Source organism: Lissotriton helveticus, chromosome 11 (assembly GCF_964261635.1).
Source record: "Lissotriton helveticus chromosome 11, aLisHel1.1, whole genome shotgun sequence".
Classification (NCBI taxonomy): Eukaryota; Metazoa; Chordata; class Amphibia; order Caudata; family Salamandridae; genus Lissotriton; species Lissotriton helveticus.
Window position 1 is genome coordinate 416551302 of NC_136072.1, and position 21580 is coordinate 416572881.

General features: G+C 48.4%; 1 protein-coding gene across 2 annotated transcripts in view; it reads left to right on the forward strand.

Annotated features, from left to right (window-relative positions):
• Window positions 1-21580, forward strand: part of PCCB (propionyl-CoA carboxylase subunit beta) — a 418796-nt gene that overhangs the window by 257426 nt on the left and 139790 nt on the right. For both annotated transcript variants that reach the window (XM_078665880.1, XM_078665881.1), the window contains exons 9-10: window positions 10284-10365; window positions 19371-19494. In XM_078665880.1, the coding sequence (XP_078522006.1) occupies window positions 10284-10365; window positions 19371-19494 (206 nt within the window). The remainder of the gene's footprint in view (window positions 1-10283; window positions 10366-19370; window positions 19495-21580) is intronic.

The window sequence follows — 21580 nt, forward strand, 5'->3', positions numbered from 1 at the left end:
ATCTCCAGTTAATATAAAAGATGACATATAATAATACACAAGAAAATTGAAGGTTGATTTATAAATTAATCCGAGATGGCCAAAATGAATAAAAACAATCAATCGGCTATGACCAATGCCAATGAGACCATATTTTTCCAACTTTTTTAACTGCGCGTGGACCCAGAGCTTTAGCAATACCAATATCTGAAAGAAACAGGTTAGTATTAGATTCCTTACCTTAGAATATCCCCAGGCGTCAGTCTGGATCCGGAAACTTTTGCGTAGCAGTACCCCTGCGCGTCGGTAGGCGTCGTCTGCAGGCGTCCCCTGCGGCTCCGCGTCGTCGGCGTCGTGCGCCGTGATGACGTCGCTGGAGTATATAGACGCCGCCTCCGCGCGCTGACGTCAGTTCTTCTTTTTTCCGCGCCAGTTAGCGCAGATCCGAAGAGCAGTACTCCGGTCTTTTGACCAAGTTTTTTGTTAACTGATTGATCTTTACGGTGCCGGTAGGATGCCCGGTTTCAAGAGTTGTGACGAGTGCGACCGCATGATGTCGGTCACCGACCACCATCGACTCTGCCTCCGGTGTCTGGGCGCGGACCACGACGTGGAGTCCTGCGTCGACTGTCGGGCCTTGACTGGAAAAGCTAGGCGGGAGCGGTCCCGCAAGCTTCTCGAACTCCGGTTGTCGGCCCCGCGTCGAGAGCGGTCCCGGTCCGGTCGGAGGTCGAGGGAGCGGTCGAGGGAGCGGTCGCGGAGCCGCCATGGGCGCTCCGGGAGTCGCCACCATTCCTCCGGCTCGTCAGGTAAGCACAAGAAGTCGGGGCGTCGCCATCGCACCCCCGACTCCCCCCGACGCCCGCGTGCTGCGGCCGGGGGCTCGGGTGACCCCACCCCCGCGGTCCCGCATGGGTCGCCGACGCAGTCTACCCCACACCTGTCGGTCCCTGGGGAAGGCGCGTCGCGTGAGGAGATCGAGGCCTTCCTCATTGCTATGAGGGCGAGGTCTTCTCCGGCGGGGCCTTCGGCGCCTGCGGGCCCGTCGGTCCCGTCTGGGGGCCCGAGCGGTTCGGGTGCTCCTGCCCCGGCGCCGCCGGTGGCTCCGGCCCCGGCGCCGCTGGTTCCCTCTGGTTCGTCGCCGGCTGGTCTCCCGGCCTCTCCGGCGTCGGTTCCTGTGGGCCAGCCCATGGTACCGCCCCCGCGTGGTGCAGCGACTCCGCCGTCGGCTCCGGCCGGCGTCGGGTCCCCGGCACCGACGCCGCGCGGCGCCACCCCCCTTTCCTCCCCGACTCCGGACTCGGAGCCGGACCGGCGTCGGCCGACGCCGGACCCGACGCCGATGGGGCCCGTTGACCCCGATGTCTATATCGTCGACCCAGAATATGGGTATGACGAGGAGGAGTATGGAGAGGGTTGGGAGGGGTCTGAGGACCCTCTATCCCGTGCCTGCCAGTACGATGTGGACTGGGTAGGTGATCTGGGTGATGCCAGTGGCCTGGACGAGTCGCCCAACCCTGGGTTTGTCTCTCCGTCCCCTGTGGCGTCCGAGGCGGGTGCTGCCTATTCGGTGGTCCTGATGAGGGCTGCCAAGGCCTTACACCTTGAGCTCCCCGTCGCGAAGGTCAAACCGAATATCCTGACGGAAGTTTTTAAACCGCAGTCATGCCCCCAGGAGCCTCTGCTGCCGTTTAATGAGGCCCTGACGGATGTCCTTCTGGGCACCTGGTCCAGGCCCGCCTCTGGTGCGCCGGTTGACCGGAACGTTGCCAGGCGTCACCGTCCCTGCGCGGACGACCCTGCCTTCCTGTCCACCCATCCCTCCCCGGAGAGTCTGGTGATCCAGGCCTCCACTTCGCAGTCCGCATTTCCGTCGGCTCCGCCCGACCGGGAATCAAAGAGGTACGACCAATTCGGAAAGAAAGTGTTTTCCTCTTTGAGTGCTGGGCTGCGGTCTTGTAACACCGCGTGCCTCTTGGGCCGCTACACCCACTCCCTGTGGGATACGGTCGAGGAGTGTTTGCCGCAATGCCCCCAGGAAGTGCGGGACAAGCTCACCCGGGCCTTTGTTGAAGGCCGGGATGCGGCGCGGTACTCGATCCGTTGTGGTCTGGACACCACGGACTCACTGGGACGGGCCATGTCCACTACGGTGGCGATTCGTCGCCATGCCTGGCTGAGATCTGCCAACTTCTCACCAGACGTCCAAAATACGCTTATGGACATGCCATTTGATGGCAGTCGCCTATTTGGTGACAAAGCGGACCACGCGCTGGAGCGCTTCAAGGACTCCAGGGTCACGGCCAAGTCCTTGGGTCTCTCGACCCAGACCCAGCGCCAGCAGACGGGTTCGTTTCGGCCCTTTCGTGGCCAAGGGAGAGGAGGTCCCACACGTGCTGCCAGCCACGCGGCGCAGAGCGCTCCCCAGCGCGGTGGCGCCCGTGGTTTCCGCCGTGGTGGCGGTAGAGGCCAGCGTCGTGGTCAGTCCACGCCTCCCTCCGCTGCGGCATCCAAGCCTTCCTAGTCCGAGCTTTCGGGCTCACGTGACGCCAGTGGGTGGCAGGGTTCGCCATCACCACTCCCGCTGGCGCGCGATAACATCGGACAGGTGGGTGCTGCAGCTTGTCCGAAGGGGCTATGCCCTCCCCTTCGAGTCCACTCCTCCAGCCATGCCACCGCAGAACCACCGTGTGTCGGGGGACCACTTGACACTTCTGCAGGAGGAAGTTACGGCCCTCTTGGCCAAGGGGGCCATCGAGCGCGTTCCTGGGCCAGAAGTAGGGTGTGGTTGCTACTCCCACTACTTTCTGGTACCCAAGAAGGACAAGGGAGGCCTGCGTCCTATCTTGGATCTACGGAACGTCAACGGCTTCCTCCGGAAGGAGAAGTTCAAGATGTTGACTTTGGCTCAGGTCTTGGCTGCTCTAGACCCACAAGACTGGATGGTAGCGTTGGACTTGCAGGATGCGTACTTTCACATCCCCGTCCTGCCGGCCCACCGGCGTTACCTGCGGTTCACGGTAGGCCACGAGCATTTTCAGTTTATCGTGCTCCCATTCGGCCTTACCAGCGCCCCACGGGTGTTCACGAAAGTGATGGCGGTGGTCGCAGCTCATCTGCGCCGGTTAGGGGTTTCAGTCTTCCCCTACCTCGACGACTGGCTGTTGAAGGCGGGCTCGCCCCAGACAGTCGTCCACCACCTTCAGATGACGGCAGACCTCCTGCACGAGTTGGGGTTTTCCATCAATGTGCCGAAATCACACCTGTGTCCCTCTCAAAAGCTCCTTTTCATCGGAGCGGTTCTCGACTCGGCGCAGTTTCGGGTTTATCCCCCGGAACGGCGGGTCCGGGATATTCAGGCTCTGATTCCCATCTTTCAGCCGTTATCCCGGGTTTCGGTCAGGTTGACGCTGCGGCTTCTGGGGCTGATGGCCTCCTGCATCCTTCTGGTGCATCACGCCAGATGGCGGATGCGGGCTCTGCAGTGGGACCTGAAGTTTCAGTGGGCCCAGCATCAGGGCAACCTATCCGACCATGTCCTGATCTCGGAGGGCACTGCGAGACAGTTGCAGTGGTGGCTTACAGACCGCGATTGGGTCAGGGGCAGATCCCTCTCCCTTCCCCAGCCGGAGCACGTGGTTGTGACGGACGCGTCCCTCCAAGGCTGGGGTGGCCACTTGGGAGAGGCGGAGATCAGAGGCCTCTGGTCTCCGGCGGAGTCCCGGCTCCATATCAACATGTTGGAGCTGCGGGCGATTCGCCTGGCACTGAAGGCATTCCTCCCCTTTGTCAACGGGAGTGTAGTGCAGGTGTTCACGGACAACACCACCGCCATGTGGTACTGCAACAAACAGGGCGGTGTGGGGTCGTGGACCCTTTGCCAAGAGGCTCTGCGCCTCTGGCAATGGCTGGAACGTCAGGGCGTGACTCTGACGGTTCAACACCTGGCAGGTTCTCTGAACGCCAGGGCGGACGAACTCAGCCGTCGGTGCTCGGTGGATCACGAATGGCGTCTGAACTCGGATGTGGCGAGAGGCCTCTTTCAGCAATGGGGAGAGCCTTGGTTAGATCTATTCGCCACAGAAGAGAACGCGCAATGTCATCAGTTCTGCGCGTTGGAGTTTCCAAGACGGCACTCGCTCGGCGACGCCTTTCGGCGCGAGTGGAGTTGCGGTCTGTTGTACGCCTTTCCGCCTATACCACTTCTGCCCAGAGTGCTGAAGAAGATCAGGCGCGACCGGGCCCAAGTTATCCTTGTGGCTCCGGACTGGGCTCGAAGGTACTGGTATCCCGAGCTACTCAGCATGACAGTCGGTCCCTCGATCCGCCTGCCCCTTCAGGAGGACCTTCTGTCGCAGCAGCAGGGGACGGTCCTCCACCCGAACCTGTCCAGTCTCCACCTCCATGCGTGGAGATTGAGCGGCGACAGTTGAGGCCATTTGACTTGCCTCCTGAAGTCTGTGATGTCATTCTGGCAGCCAGGCGTCCCTCCACAAAGTCGGTATACGCCTGCCGGTGGAACAGATTTGTGGCATGGTGCACAGCAAAGGCTGTGGATCCCCTTTCTGCCCCTCTATCTGAGGTTCTCCTCTTCCTCCTTTCCCTTGCCCAGCAGGGCTCTGCTCTGGGCACTATCAAGGGCTATCTTTCTGCCCTTTCCGCCTTCTTGAGGCTACCTGATCAGCCATCTTTGTTCAAGTCCCCTATTGTGTTAAGATTCTTAAAGGGCATCACGCACATGTATCCTCCAGCTCCGTTCGTGATGCCTCAGTGGGACTTGAACCTGGTTTTGACTTTCCTGATGTGCGCTCCCTTTGAGCCCCTTCATTCCTGTCCTCTCCGTCTTCTCACCTTAAAGACGGCCTTCCTGGTAGCCATCACCTCTGCCAGGAGAGTGAGTGAGCTCCAGGCTCTTTCTGTTCAACCTCCTTTCTTGTCTGTTCATCCTGATAAGGTGGTTCTTCGGACCAGACCTTCTTTCCTGCCCAAGGTAGTCTCTGCTTTTCACATTGGGCAGTCCATCACCTTGCCCTCCTTCTTCCCGCCTCCGCATCCTTCAAAGGATGAAGAGCGGCTCCATCGTCTGGACCCAAAACGTGCGCTTTCATTCTATATGGATCGCACACGCCAGTTCCGGGTGGATGACCAACTGTTTGTTGGCTACGTGGGTGAGAAGAAGGGAAGGGCGGTACAGAAACGGACCATCTCTCGGTGGGTCGTCCTGTGCATCAAAGCATGCTACTCTTTGGCTCGGAAGGAGCCTCCTGTTGGGCTGAGGGCCCATTCCACTCGGGCCACGGCGGCTACTACTGCCCTGGGCCGGGGAGTCCCTTTGCAGGACATTTGCCAGGCGGCCACGTGGGCCTCGCTGCACACCTTTGCGAGGCACTACTGCCTGGACAGTCAAGTCCGGAGGGATGGCTTCTTTGGCCGTTCGGTCCTCCAGGACTTTCTGGTGTAGGTTGTATTGGTTCGCAGACCCACCACCGGGGTTGGTATTGCTGGGGTATCTATTCTAAGGTAAGGAATCTAATACTAACCTGTTTCTTTCAGATGAACAAGTTACTTACCTTCGGTAACGATATATCTGTAAGAAACAGTAGTTAGTATTAGATTCCTTACCGCCCCGCCCATCCTCCCCGTTCTGCGAACTGATACCTAGGGTTAGGGACATCCCTTTCAGGGCCCTAGTTTCAAATGGCACCAGTGTTGGTTCTCACATGGCTCTGCGTGTTCTGGCGCGGAAAAGCTGTGTGCAAAGAACTGACGTCAGCGCGCGGAGGCGGCGTCTATATACTCCAGCGACGTCATCACGGCGCACGACGCCGACGACGCGGAGCCGCAGGGGACGCCTGCAGACGACGCCTACCGACGCGCAGGGGTACTGCTACGCAAAAGTTTCCGGATCCAGACTGACGCCTGGGGATATTCTAAGGTAAGGAATCTAATACTAACTACTGTTTCTTACAGATATATCGTTACCGAAGGTAAGTAACTTGTTCTTCATATTCATAGATTTGACGAAGCGTAGTCCAAAATTCAGACACATTAGGAGGTATAGGATCAATCCATGCCCTAGCGACACAGAGGCGGGCACTAACCATTATAACCATAATTAATTCTCTGACTGGGAGCCAATCCATCTTTATTACCTAACATGATTTCCTTATCGCGTTGATTTAATCCCAATATGCATCATAATCAATTTGAATAAGCTGTCCATAAGCTGTCCAAATAACCTTTAAGCTTAGGGCAGTTAATAAACATGTTTACTACGTCTGCTGTATATAGCTTGCATTTGGGACAGTATGAGCGCTGTGAAGTCCCTGCCACACCCCATTTCGAAATGCGATTAGGTGTATAATATAACATACAGATTTTGTGTCAAGTTGCTGTAATTTGAGGCTGGTCGAGCTAATTGACTGATCTAGGATAGCTAATGCATCCTTTAATTCTGCAGGCGTGACTACAGTCATCAAGCACTGGCTCCATTTTAAAGCAAGTTGAGTACTATTGTCAGGAACACAGAGCAAGTACTTCTGATATATTATACTAATACTGACCATTTTTGCTTCTTGTCCTGAAAAATAACAAGAAAGACGGTCAGTCGTTGCTGTGTCATTCCTATACTTAAGATCATTAACAATATAGTCCCTCACCTGCGGATATTTGAAAAAAATGGTACTGCGAGAACCCAAATGTAACCTGTAGAGAAGTAAATGCCCGAAAACCTTGTCTATCAAACAGCTGTTCCAAATTAACTATGCCCGCCTTACCCCAAAGTTGCCCTACGTTGTTGTGAAATATATTGGGAAATAGAGGGTTGCCCCAGAGCGAGATCAGCGAATGTACAGTTGGTAAAGAGAATCTTGTACAAATTTCTCGCCAGATTCGCACTATATCCCTCACTGCTTTGAACCTTACCCGCTTAAAGTAGTTGGGATCCATCAATTTGTGCATAGAGTTGTTACCCAGTGCTAGTTGATACCCATATGTAGTTGGCCCAGCCTTGTTTCCAACCAATAAACTTAAAGTACGGCCAGTAAATGATGCCCCAAAACATAATTTAAAATCTCGTAGTCTAAGTCCACCCTGTGTATCGGGTAGCTGCAGGAAGTGGATAGCACGCCTAGGTCTCCTATAGCCCTATATAGAACTACTAATTGCCCCGTTCAGTCATTTTGAATAAAGAGTCTGGGACTCTGAGTGGTATTGAGCGAAACAAATACAGAAACTTCGGAAGTATATTCATTTTCACAATATTACATTGACCCAAGATGCTCAGCGGAACACTACAACTCTTTTCAGAAGAGATTAATAGTTTAGTGGGATAATCTTCTCGACGCAGCTACACAGACGAATGCCAAGATACGTAGCAGTATCCACCACCCCTATCACAGGGGTGTGTGACTTAAAATTTTAAATAACCTGTGTCTTTGAAAGGTTCAACTTGTAGCCGGAGAAGGAGCCAAATTGTTTGGCCTCCTTAGATATTATATTCACAGCATCCTTTGGGTTGCTAGCAAAGACAGCAACATCATCAGCGTAAGCATTATTTTCAAATCGATACCATTCAACCGAGCAGGTTGTATGCCCTTACTCTGAATCAAGTGTCTTATATAAAGTTCGATATACAGGACAAACCGCAGGGGAGAGAGTGGCCAACCCTGCCATGTGTCCGTCCTGTTGTAAAGGAGGAAGACGAATGGCTGCCAATCGTTACCTTAGCGACCAGGTTCTTGTAGAGCCTGTGTACGAGTGTGATATACCGACTGCCTATTCCACATTTAACCATAATCTGCCAAGTGCTCCCCAAATGACCTGATCAAAGGCCTTCTCCGCATCCAGCATGACCATACCTATATTATCCTTAGTTTTACCGGCCACATCAAACGCCACAATCATGGTGTTAATATGTACCGTGGTATCCCTGCCAGGGATGAACCTGTGTTGTTGTTTTCAGACCACATTATGCATAACTGGAGCGAGACGTAAAGAAGAATTTTAGAAAAAACCTTTGCGTCCACATTTATCATGGAGATGGGTCAATAAGAACTCCGTTCTTTAGGAGGCTTATCTTTTTTGAGAACAACAACAATATTAGTACGTCCCCATGGTAGCGGAGCAGCCTCTCCATCACTGATAGCAGTTACCAAGTCATACAACTCTGGTGCTAAAATATCTATACGTTTTGTATAGAATTTCAGCGGTACTGAATCTTCACCAGCTGCTTTCCCTGAAGGTAATACATTTATGGCTGGCTCAACTTCACCAAAACTAATATCCCCGTCCACGACCTGTTGCTGCTGGAGATTGAGTCGGGACATACCACATTCCTGCAGGTACTTATCTGCAGCATGATAGTTGTTACTGTCAGAACCCTGGTACAATTTTTGATAAAATATAGCAAATAGTTGCTTGATTGGAGGATTCATGTAAACTACACCACTTTCACCTATAATCCGACTAATGTATTTGTTTTTTTATCAGAAATCTGATAAGCCTGCAAGCGCCTCACTATTTCTCCATACCTGTATTGGCAGGCCGTGTGTTTCTGATAAATGGCAGCCACCCTTTCCTTCAGCCCCCTGCTAAGCATTTGTCGTCTCTCAATTAGTTTCAGGAATAGTGACTGCTGCTGCCGGTCTCTTAAGAGAATTGCCAGTGCATGATCTATTTCCAAATCAAAGCACTCCTGCCGAATTTGAACTTGCTACAGCTGTTAGCTCCTATTTTGCTTCATATAGGCCTGACATTCCATGCTGGCAACCAATTTTTGAGGAAATGTAAATGGTTTTCGACCGTCCCTTCCCTCCACTGACCTAGACTGCTAATTAAATATGATAGGGTTATGATCTAAGGTTACCTTAGGACAGATCTCAATAGATGCCCCTTCAAGCAACTGCCCTTGTACTAATATTAGATCGATACAAGAATATTGTCTATGTGGTGCAGAATAGTAACTATGACCATGTAGCCGGGGGTACAGAGCTCTCCATACATCGACAAGACCGTTCAGTCTCATCATTTCCACGACAACAGATGCACGTGTTTTGGGCATCCGAACACTAGCTTCCAGATTAGTAGTGTCTATACAATAATCAATCGCAGTGGAGTGGAGTGGAGTGGAGTGGTGTGGCTCACTGGTTAGAGGCGGCAGACCTGTAAGCAGAGAACGGCCCGGGACCAGGGTTCAATTCCCGACGAGGCAGGGTCTTGGACCAGGGTCAACGGACTCGATAATTCTCGCCTCAGTGCCTACTCTAACCAGGGAACACACTCGGCAACTCTGGGCATTAAGCTTGCCTCATCTCTACAACGGCCCCCCACAGACGCCGGGGATGCCTGGTTTCACCCTGGAGATACCCAGAAAGGGACCATCTCACAGGGAAAACCCGGACTGGTTCCCCAGCGGTCTACAGCGCCAGGACACTCGGGTAGAGTAACAGTGCGCTTTACAAGAATCCCACATTTACATTTACATTTAAAATCCCCCATTAGGGTCAAGTCTCCCCCCAATCCAACAATTCCAAGTTTAAATAATCAAAAACCACTGGGTCGTCCAAATTAGGGCCATAGATTACACAAATGGTATAGGTCTGCCCATTGATGACGAGCTGTGCTGTAGCCCATCTGCCCCTGCTGTCAGAAGCAGTATGCAATGTCCTAGCAACTAATTTCCTAGTTTTAATTATGGCAACCCCCCGTATAGACACTGTTTGAGAAGTGCATACGAGTGGCTCATACTCCAACTGCTTCAATACATGTCAATCTTTAATTGCCAAATGTGTTTCAGTTAACCCAACAATTTGTGGCTTGTATGCTGCTAGTTCCTCGCGAATTAGTTGTTGCTTCCTTGCCTGGTTTAGACCTGCCACACTCCAACACATTCATTTTAAACTAGCCATTAAAAGGCTGAGCTATCCGACATTACAGCCTAGCCCCCATCTCTGACTAACAACCACCTTACTCTCTACGTTTCATGCTGTATACCGTTTCAAATTATTCTGACTCCTATGACAAACCCCCTTCCCTTTACTGTGAAATACACAAACTGTTTACCTTAGACTCCCCACATACACCCTGATACCCCGCTGACCCAACCCACCCACTGCCTGTTAGAGGGAATTACCCACCCCCTTATGCGGTAGTTGCTTAGATAGCCCTCGAGGAGCGCTGTGCGGACATGTCGTGTTCTACCATCTGTAACTTGTGGAATGGCAGATAATATCTTTTATGTTTTGTGTCTTTAACGCTGAACACAGATCTGTTGAGTGTAATTTTAATTTTATCTTTCCACTTAGTGATCGCCTTGTCCCTGGTCTGGACACAATTGTTCCAATGGAGTCTACTAAAGCCTACGACATGTTGGACATCATTCATTCTGTAAGTCTAACTTTCACTCGTTGGGCAGCCACTAGACTCTTGCTACCACAAAATGTCACTGCAGGTAGCAGTGAAGTGTGTTTGGTTTGGAACTAGAATTTCGATTGTCTTTCTGTGTGTGTTTGTGTGAATATGTGTGTACATATGTTTCTTGCTGAATAATTTTACACTGAATTGCTTGGGCGTGCGCAATTGCTAAATAACTGATCTTAGTAGTGTGTTGAATACATTTGGACAGTGTATATTGAAGCCATGTATGACTTTACTTTATGAATTTACTAGAAAGGTCTGAGCTTCCTTAATGACGAGGATAGAGTACAGGAAAGTTCTACTTGGCCAAGGAAAGGCTATCTATCCAATATTTGTTTTTGTAAAATTACACGAGGTATTGTGTGTATCTACCATATCACAGGACACATTTTCAAAGATATTTTCAAGATTTTCCCTAAATGACCAGCATGTGAATCATCTAAAGTCACTAAACCAAAATATGAGGTTATGCATGTAATGGCTCGAGGTACATAGAGTATTTCAATAACAAGACACAAGCAAATGTGTGGTTAATGTGTGTCCTAATGTATATAATGTGCAGCTGTGTAATATCCCTGAGCAATAGAACAATTTTTCCACCAGTCTTTTTTTTCACTGCATACCCATTGGGCTCCCTTTCACACTCTTCCCATGCCCTACCACCAGTAGTACCACGTATTAACTGGTTAGTCCCATCATGCCTCGTGCTGGAACGTCCAGCGAGTTACAATGATCCTCCACAGTGTCTGGCTACATTCAGGAATAAAATACAAATGCATTGCATTGTTTCCCATCTCACCCTCCCTATGCCATGCCTCTCATTGTTGTGCTCAGTGCTTCATCTCTCTCCCTCAGTGCAACTCCTGTCTCTGTTTAAAGTCCTGCAGATGTCTTTGTATTGTTCAGGAAGACCATGCAGGCCGGTGGCCCCACTGCACAATTGTCTCACCTTCTTGTCAGACTGTTTAAAAAACCTTTAAGAATACTCTCCTTCTTTTGAAATCAGCCTACCCAGAAATGAAAGGAGACCTTGAATATTAATGTGGCCTCAAACTTTAGATCCTTGTTTTGTTTATCGGAAAGCCTAGAAGCTTGGCCTTCGATCCATCTATCTCCTCTGCTGCTTGGTACGCCCACATTCAGCTTTATATCATCACTATTAAGAGTGTAAATTGCCTGCAGGTAGACAAAGGTGGCAAAGGCCTACATTATGGCTATTTTCAAATATATTTCAGCCGAAAACTTGAATATCCGGTAAAGTTGTTATTCATTGGGGGAAATTTGAGGGCATCATGTAGCAAGGCACATGGTGTGGCAGAGCTGCATTGCAGAGGCATTTGGAAAGCTGGAATGGGGTGGGGGCTAATGAGTACCCACTCTCCTCAAAGCACTGTTAATCTGTATCTTTGTTTGATTCTTTAATCTGCTCATGGAAAAATACTCCATGATGAGAAATCCTAAATCATCCTCTCAGGTGTTTCTCGCTCTCTACTCATGCCACACATACTCCCTCCTGAAGTTCTCACCAGAGGCTGACTGCATAGAGTAGAACTTGGTCAAATGACCTTCAACCACAATAATGTAATGGTGGTTGCAAGATTCCACTTGCAGGCTTCTTCAGGGTGTGAAGGAACAGAGCAGTGTATTTGTTGTTGTCCTGGAAAGTTCTTTGGAAGTCACGAGCTAGGTGACTCCTCCTTTGGACCACATTGCGCATGGGCATCGGCTCCATCCTCAGATTGTTTTTTTCCGCCATCGGGCTCTGATGTGTTTCCTGCGCTCTGGTTTGGAACCGAATTTCCTTTGGCGCGCAATCCTCACCCAGTTCAACTGTATTGTTTCGATCGCGCTCCACATCGACGCGATTCTTCACCACTTTGAAGTCGTCGATTCCGGTAGTCGACGAAGGCCTCCGGGCCTACCTAGGCCTTACTCTCTGGCTCATGGAAAGGACGCCATTCAAGAAGTGTCCTCAATGTGGTTCGAACTTTCCACACACCGATCTACATGAGGTGTGCAACTTTTGCCTCTCACCGGAGCACAAGGCCAAAGACTGTTCCGCTTGTGCCTCTTTCCGCTCCAAAAAGACATTTCGGGACCGACGAGCTCGCAGAACAATGGTTAGCTCAAAACGTCGATTCCCGACGACATCTTTGAAGAGGGCGTCGACGTGTCAGAACAGCAAAGGGCCGAAGAAAGTGCCAGCTCCTCTGATGTCGAAGACTCAGTCGTCGAGGACATCACTCCAGCTCAACAGGTCGTAAGTAAGACCGACCCCAACCCTTCCTCGACACCTTCAAAAAAGGCTTCGGTCACACCCTCCCCCTCGGGCCCGGGTGCACACTGAGAGACTGCTTCCCACGCCCTGCCTTCGGGCTCGGCAAAGAAGCCTATTAAGCCTTCAGGCGGCTGGGGCTCGAGTCCGCCTATTCCCGGTGCCGATCCCATACCGACACCGAAAAAGAAGCCATCTTCCTCAACCACGCCGACCGCTGCTCCAACACTTAAGCACTCGGCGCTGAAGACTGGCACCGGCTCATCGATGCCAAAACCGCATTCGGAGCCGAGTAAAAAAACGCCTAAAGGTCCCGACTCGCATGCTTCGGAGCCTAAAAAACACCCGGAACCGCAAAAACACGTTCCAGTAAAGGACATTTCGAAAGGTCATACTTCTAAGCCAAAAGACTCTAGACCAGCTACCGAGTCGGTGCCGAAAAAACCTCCGGAACCGAAAACTTCGACGCCGAAGCACCTGCCCTACACAGAAGAGCTTTTTACACCAGATCCTGCTCAAAATACTCTTGTAAAGGATCCTAAGACTGGCCAACTAACTCTTAGCTCCACGAAGAGACCCCTAGAGGCGCCTGCACCTCCTCCTCCTCCTCCAAAGAAGAGAGACATTGCAACCTCTCCATTAAGGGTCCCTTCTCCACCACCTCCCCATACTGTTCCTCCTCCACCACATCATTCGCCTACACCATCCACTAATCCAGATGATGATGTAGATATAGACTCTGATGAAACAGGTGGGGGTGCACATGACCCAGCAGGGACCAATAGTCCCCCTCAGTCACCTAATCCATGGGATGATTATAACACCCCTCATGTGCCTTACATCCACCAAGACGATGTATATCCTTCCAGGCCTTCCCCCTCAGAGGACACTATAGGTTTTAACCTACTAGTCCAGAGGGCTGCCCAGTACCATGGGGTTGACTTGCACACCGATGCTGTGGAGGAAGATTTCCTATTGGACACTTTTGATAATACAAAAAGGTCCACTGCCATTTTGCCAATGCTTAAAGGGGTCATTAAGCATGCAACAGAGGTATTTAAAGATCCTGACAGGGCTCGGGTCCTCAACCCTCGCATTGAGAAAAAATACAAAGCTGCCCCTACAGATCCCGTTTATATTAGAGGTCCAGCACCATTAGATTCCTTAAAAGTATCCAATGCACGTAAACGTGCTAATTCAGACATCAGGTGAGGCCTCACCACCAGATAAGGAATCTAAACTCCTTGACGCCTCTGGTAAGCGCACGGCATCACAGGCAGCCAACAAAGGGCACATTGCCAATAGTCAAGTGTTGTTGGCAAGATATGACAGGGCACATTATGATGAACTGGAGTCCATAATGCAGCATCTACCAGACAAGTATAAAAATAGGGCCAATAAACTCATACAAGAAGGTAAAAATATTACTAATACTTCCATTCGTTGTGCCCTAGATGCTGCAGATACTGCCTTAAGGGCAATCAATACCAGTACCCTTTTGCGTAGACATGCATGGCTACGTATTTCAGGTTTTAAACCTGAGGTACAAAATTCCATCCTCAATCAGCCATTTGATGAAACACATTTATTTGGCCCTATTGTCGATGTGTCTTTAGTGAAAATGAAAAAAGACACCGACACAGCAAAATCTATGGGAGCCTTGCAGCTGCAAGCTCCCAGACTTTCTTTTTGTCGCTCATCATATAGAGGTAATGCAAGAGGCTACTCCTCCGAAAGCCCCTCCACTTCCTACAAGATCCCTAGCCAATCCACATTCACTAGGGGCTACCAGAGAGGGGGTTACAGGGGAAACCACAACAAAGGCGGAGGCAAAACCAACAACTCCCGCTCTGCCTCCACCCCTAAATTACTTTCCTACCCTCCCCCCAACATTCCACTCCTGTGGGGGGAAGACTGCAACAATTCCTTCCTGCCTGGACCAACATCACATCAGACAGGTGGGTGCGACAAATTATTCAGTCAGGTTACTGTCTAGAACAAACATCTACCCCCCCCCCCCCAAACATACCACCCAAACAGCGTCCAATGTCACAAGAATATCTATCACTGTTGAATCAAGAAGTAATATCTTTGCTAGAAAAAAGTGCAATAGAACCAGTTCCTCTGCACCAACAAAACAAGGGGGTTTACTCCCTATACTTTCTCATCCCGAATTAGGATGGCTCTCTAAGGCCTATTCTAGACCTCAGACCGCTAAACATATACATACACTCCAACAAGTCATTCCTCTCCTGTTACAAAACGACTTCCTTGCTACTCTAGATCTGAAGGACGCATACTTCCACATTCCCATTCACAAAGTTCACAGGAAGTATCTCAGATTTGTAATAGACGGGCAGCACTATCAATTCAAAGTACTCCCATTCGGAGTCACAACAGCACCAAGAGTATTCTCCAAGTGCCTAGCAGTAGTGGCAGCACATTTATGAAGACAGCACATCCACGTCTTCCCGTACCTCGACGACTGGCTCATAAAAGCCAGCTCGTACAACCAGTGTGTGGAACACACTCATACCACGATCCAACTGCTCCACAACTTGGGGTTCATAATAAACCACACCAAGTCTCATCTGCAACCATCCAAAGTACAACAGTACCTCGGTGCCACAATGAACACCTCAACAGCGCTAGCTTATCCCACTCCAGCAAGGATAGCCAGCATGCAAACTCTTCTCACAAAGTTTCAGCCACAACACTCCCTTCCTTCACGAGTGTTCATGCAGCTCATAGGGATGATGGCCTATTGCATTTTCATAGTCCCCCATGCAAGACTTCAAATGCGTCCTCTACAAGAGTGCCTATAACGTCAATGGAACCAGGCTCAAGGTCAATTAACAGACCTAGTGTTGGTACACGGTCGGACTCATCGCTCTCTGCAGTGGTGGAACACCAAAAACCTTTCCAAGGGGCGACCGTTCCTAGAGCCAGTTCCTCAGATAATCTTGACAACGGACGCATCGCTCTCCGGCTGGGGGCCCACCTACTGCAACACACCATGCAAGGCAGGTGGACATCGCAACAAAAGTTACTCCACATCAATCATCTGGAGTTACTAGCTATACTCCTAGCACTGAAAGCTTTCCAACAGCAAGTATCAAACAAAGCTGTGTTAGTCTGCACGGACAACATGACAGCTATGTATTACATACAGAAACAGGGCAGAACACATTCCCTGCAGCTCTCATCTAGCACAAAACATATGGCGCTGGGCTATACCTCAAAACATATTCCTCTTAGCCCAGCATGTCCCAGGGGTACAAAATACCATAGCAGTTTTGTTAAGTCGGCAGACACAACAGATCCACGAGTGGGAACTTCATCCGCAAGCTATTCAGCCATTCTTTCAGAAGTGGGGACAACCTCAGATAGACCTCTTTGCCACCCACGAAAACGCCAAATGCACAAGCTTCGCCGCCAGATATCCACACCCACTGTCCAAAGGCAATGCGATATGGATGAACTGGTCAAAAAAATGTGCGTACGCTTTTCCACCTCTACCACTCATGCCACTAGTAGTACGCAAACTACAGCAGTATTCTCTGACCCCCATCCTAGTTGCTCCAACGTGGGCCAGACAACCGTGGTACACCACACTGCTACAACTGTCTGTAGTACCACACCAAAAACTATACCGGTCTCCACGCCTTTTAACACAAAACCATGGAGAGATCAGGCACCCGGACCCAGCTCAGCTCAACCTTGCGATCTGGCTCCTGAAATCCTAGAATTTGGATATCTTAACCCTCCTCCAGACTGCATGAATGTCATAAAAGAAGCTAGACGTCCAACCACTAGAGCATGTTATGCAGCTAAGTGGAAACGCTTTGTAATATATTGTCACAACAACAATATTAATCCCCTAGACATGTCTATTCAACACATCATAGGATACTTACTGCACCTCCAAAGATGTAACTTAGCCTACAAGTCTATTAGACTGCATCTTGCTGAAATAGCAGCATATCTGCAAAACAGACAGCATTTATCTCTGTTCAGAGGGCCTGCTATTAAAGCCTTTATGGAAGGCCTTAAGAGAATAATTCCTCCCAGAGTACCACCTTCACCTGTGTGGAATTTAAACATTGTTCTCACACAGCTAATAGGACCTCCCTTCGAACCCTTATATAAATGTGAACTACAATTTTTAACATGGAAGGTTGCGTTCCTAGTAGCTTTTACTTCTCTGCGGAGAGTTAGTGAACCACAAGCACTAACCATTCAAGAACCCTTCTTGCAAATGCATCATAATAAGGTCGTTATCCGTACTAATCCAAAATTCCTGCCCAAAGTCATTTCTCCCTGCCACCTCAATCAATCTGTGGATCTGCCCATTTTCTTCTCGTAGCCACAGACGGTAGCAAAAAGAGCTCTTCATACCCTAGATGTCAAAAGAGCATTGCTATACTACATCGAGAGAACACAACCCTTATGTAAGACCAAACAACTTTTTGTGTCTTTCTCACCACCACATAAGGGTAATCCCATTTCAAAATCTGGGATAGCTAGATGGATTGTCAAATTCATACAGATTTGTTACCACAAAGCTAAACGTACGTTATCTGTTCCCCCTAAAGCCCACTCTACAAGGAAAATAGGGGCTTCATGGCATTTTTAGGGAACGTTCCCCTAGATGACATCTGCAGAGCAGCTACATGGTCTACACCAAACGCATTCACAAAACACTATTGTGTAGATGTGCAAACCAAACAACAAGCTAATGTGGGCCAGGCTGTTCTCAAAACATTATTTCAAACTACTGCAACAGATAGGGGTGGTCGCCGCTAAGAGTGGGTACTGCTATATCTATGCACAGTGTGTAATCTGCAGCTCATATGCCTCGAACGGAAATGCTACTTACCATTATGCATTTGTTCTTGGCATGTAGAGCTGCAGAGTTACACACGCTCACCCGCCTCCCCGGCTACCCTTGTCTGTTCCAGTATTATCTTAATTAGATACAGCTTACATGGACATCCTTCCTTTTCTTGCAAAGCTCATCATTTCCCTAATGGCGCAAAACAATCTGAGGATGGAGCCGATGCCCATGCGCAATGTGGTCCAAAGGAAGAGTCACCTATCTTGTGACTTCGAAAGAACTTTTCAGGACAACAAACTGCAAACATCCGGACCCAACACTAGGTGGCGATCTATGCCCAGTGTGTAACTCTGCAGCTCTACATGGCAAGAACAGATGCATACTGGTAAGTAGCATTTTCCTTTTGGAAGGTGTCTGTTCAGTAACATTTTCACAAAAGTTGTTCGTATTTGAATAACCCTAATTGAACATCTGGAAGTTGAATTTATGTCTCGAATATGGAAGGGCGCTTACATTAACTGTCTGCATGTACTCTGATTATTCAACTTACACTGACGGGCAAATGCCTTTTTGATCTAACTGAGCAATCTATTTCCAGAAATTCTGTCAATCTTCTCCAACCAATAGACTCTGCTGTGGAGGCTGGTGACGTTTGAAAATGGTGCCTTGATGTCTGACCCGATTATCCCAGAGTGGGCGAAGCAAGCAAGTCCTGCTTCCCTCAGAGAGCATTCCCTCAAGAACATTTTAAAAATAAGATTACATTTTAAAAATGAGAGCCATTATACACTTTGTAGCATATTTCCCAAATAAATTGCTTTAAAATGTGTAGGGTTTACAGTCGGTTATGAAGGTACATCCATTAACAATTCTAGTACTTTCATGGTGTGCCAAGCTTGTCTGATCTTCCTTAGGGGTGTTTAGACTGCCCACCACCCCTCTTGTTACACAGAGGAGAGAATACTCTGACAAAAAGTGGACACCAATGAGTTTTAGCGTAATTGACAAAAAGAAAGGTTGAAAAGGGCTTGGGTTTTGCAGGTAGTTTATGAGGGGAAGCATTTTGACATTACCCATCATTTTTAAAATTGTATCTATCAGTTGCCTACCTTCCTTTCTGCTTTCCCACTTCTTTACATTTTTCCACCTTGCACATTCCATGTTAAAACATGGTTGTATATCTTGAAATGGACACGATTGAGGGCTTCCGGAGACTTAGAAATGGAGCACGATCTGGTAGAGATGTTTTGAATTTGAGCATTTTGTCTAACGACAAAGGAAAAATCTTCCACAGATTAGAATAAACTATGAAGATTGCTTGGCTACATTTGGTCCTCTCTCTGTTTTTGGGAGTGCACAGCAGTGTTGTTGACTGAGAAAATCAGATAAAGGTTTTAGGAAGATTGTTTTGAGATGCAGCATTCCAGGCCTCCTTAATAAGGACTTAGTGATCAGTGCATGCTGACTGGAATTTTACAAATTTGGTGAAAGGCAGTAGGTGGAGACCATATAGGGTGGGGAGTTGTTCCTGTGGCGACAGTAGGAGACACTGGAGTTTGCCAATTGTACGCCTCCATTAGAAACCTTCATCATAGTTGAGATCGGAGTAAATGATTATGTACAAGGCTGGTATTCTGTAAGGTATGAAGAAAACCCAGCATCATGAGTTTGAAGAAGCATTAGTAAACAAAAGTGTTGACTTGCTTGGTGAGGTCCTGGTCAATGATGAAGCCCAGATTTTTCATGGGTTTGAGCGGCATGAGGAAAAACACAGAGATGTGTCTTTCGGGTCTTTGTAAGGCCGGAAGAAAGTTATGTGCCTGATATCATGCAATCATTTTTGATTGTTCACCTTCTATTTAGATTGTCGATGATCGCGATTTCTTCGAAATCATGCCCAATTATGCAAAAAACATAGTTGTTGGCTTTGCCAGGATGAATGGAAGAACAGTCGGCATTGTTGGGAACCAGCCCAAGGTTGCATCAGGTAGGAACAGCTTCACCTATTTCAACGCTTGAAGAGTTAAATAGTTAAAGAAATCTATTGGTATATTTCTTATGTGTTATAACTTAATTTTAGCTGGGAAGCTGTAAATTGTCACAAGAGAGTTTAAATGATTTGTCCAGCTCACCTAATTTTCAATCCAGTATCAAAGGACTGATTCATTTCCAGAGTCCTGGGTTCAAAGTTGGCAGCTTAGCCAGTAGATCACATCTCCTGGATGAAGGGTACAATTGCTAGCAATTTTCTTCCAAACCTGAAGCCCATCTCAAATTAACTTTTCTATTGGGACAGCTCCACTTTCTTTCTGGCCCCAACCAACATGACTGTTTTGCCACATTTCAGCTCCGAGGTTAAGCACTCAAAATGGTACTCATTTTTTCACCCTAAACAAGCTTGGAATATTCAGTAAAACAAGGTACTGAGATAAAACAAAACTGAGATAGTATTTTGTTTTGAGATAAAATAAAACTGATAATGTTTTGCAGCTGTAATTTAAAGAAATTAATTATTTATTTGATTTTGCCATACTTACAATGCTTGTACTTCAGCTCTGCGTAATCTGAAAGGGTTGATTTTTTTATAGAGATCCTGAATTTGACTGATCTCTGGATTATTCAGACAATTTTATGTTTTAGGTGCTTTCTCCCATTTTGAGAATTCTGCATGGTTTGAAGTTAGACGTTGGTCATTTGTAAAACAGTTGTGCTTTTATGTTGTTAGATCCGCCAGTACAAAATTCAGTTCGAATTCTTCTCTGCTTAATGAAAGCAGTTTTCAAATTCTCTCAATCCTTATTTGTTTAGACTATTCGGATAACTAGAAATGGACTTTTATGGGGTTTTTCTAAAGCGGAACATTGGTGCATGTTGTCACTAAGTAAACTTATTGTGTTTTATAGCTGCAAGCGAGCATTGGCTTGATTCCTCCCATTTCAATTAGCTGTTTTTATCATTGATTCATTTGGCTTCCTTTTTTAGTTTTCTTTGTTTAACAGCAGCAGTAGAAGAAATCTAAGAGGCAGACAAATATTTTTACTTTTAAACTTTATGGACCATTTCACAGTAATATATTCAAGAGGGATTTGTCAGATTTATTCAGTGACTTACTGTGTAATCTCTCTGAGATCTGTGCTGCTTTTTGTTGAATATTATGCCACGTTTGTTTACCCTCGCCACTCCTATACTCGTCACCTTTTCATACATGACTGTGTGATTTCTGCGTGCATGTACATTGTAGCAGCCAATACCCCATTCTTGATAGCAACTCTTGTTAATAAGGACTCTTGTTTGGGAACCCTTGGAAAGGTCCATTCCCATGTTTCTGTATGGCACAGGATGGTCATACACAGAAGCTTGCATGCTCATCATAGTGGTCACGTGTGGACAGAGACGAGCACTAGAAATATAAATACTGATTACATGCAAGTAAGCTATGCATCACTTCAGCATTCATCTCCCTTGTCTACATCCTTATGCATTGAGGATCTAGCAAGCGGTGTGCAAAAATGGAGAGAAGTGGCAGAGCCACGCACAAGATGGCAGCTTAAAAGGGAAGCACTGTGTGGTATCCCCCACCCGCCTGCTCCCCCCCTCCCTGGCACCACCGCGTGTAATGGAACTGCTCGTTGTGACATCACTTCGAATGTCATCACGACCAAGATTCCAAGGCGAGCGCCGCGGAGGCAAGTGAAGCTGTCACCGTTGTGGGTGTCGCTTTGGCTGAGGTCGCTGAATCCCTTTCAACTCACGAGCTTGAATAAACACGTATATGACTTCATCTGATTGTGTCCGTCATTCATCACCGATTCTACACTGGCGACGAGGGTCAACCAGGGACAGCGACCTCAACACGCTTGTAATGTGAAGGAAAGAAGATTGCCGTGACGCTAGAGGGAGCGAAGCGTAAATATAAGGTCTTATCACAAAGTATTGGCAGAAGAAAGAATCACGATCTTAGAGGAGGACCAGCGGCGTGTCACTGGGCGGCAGGAGGTCGCGGATCGAAGAGGAGATCAGCCGTGACTCGCAAAACAGCCTAGAGGTGGTGCATACTTCGTGAAGTATTAATG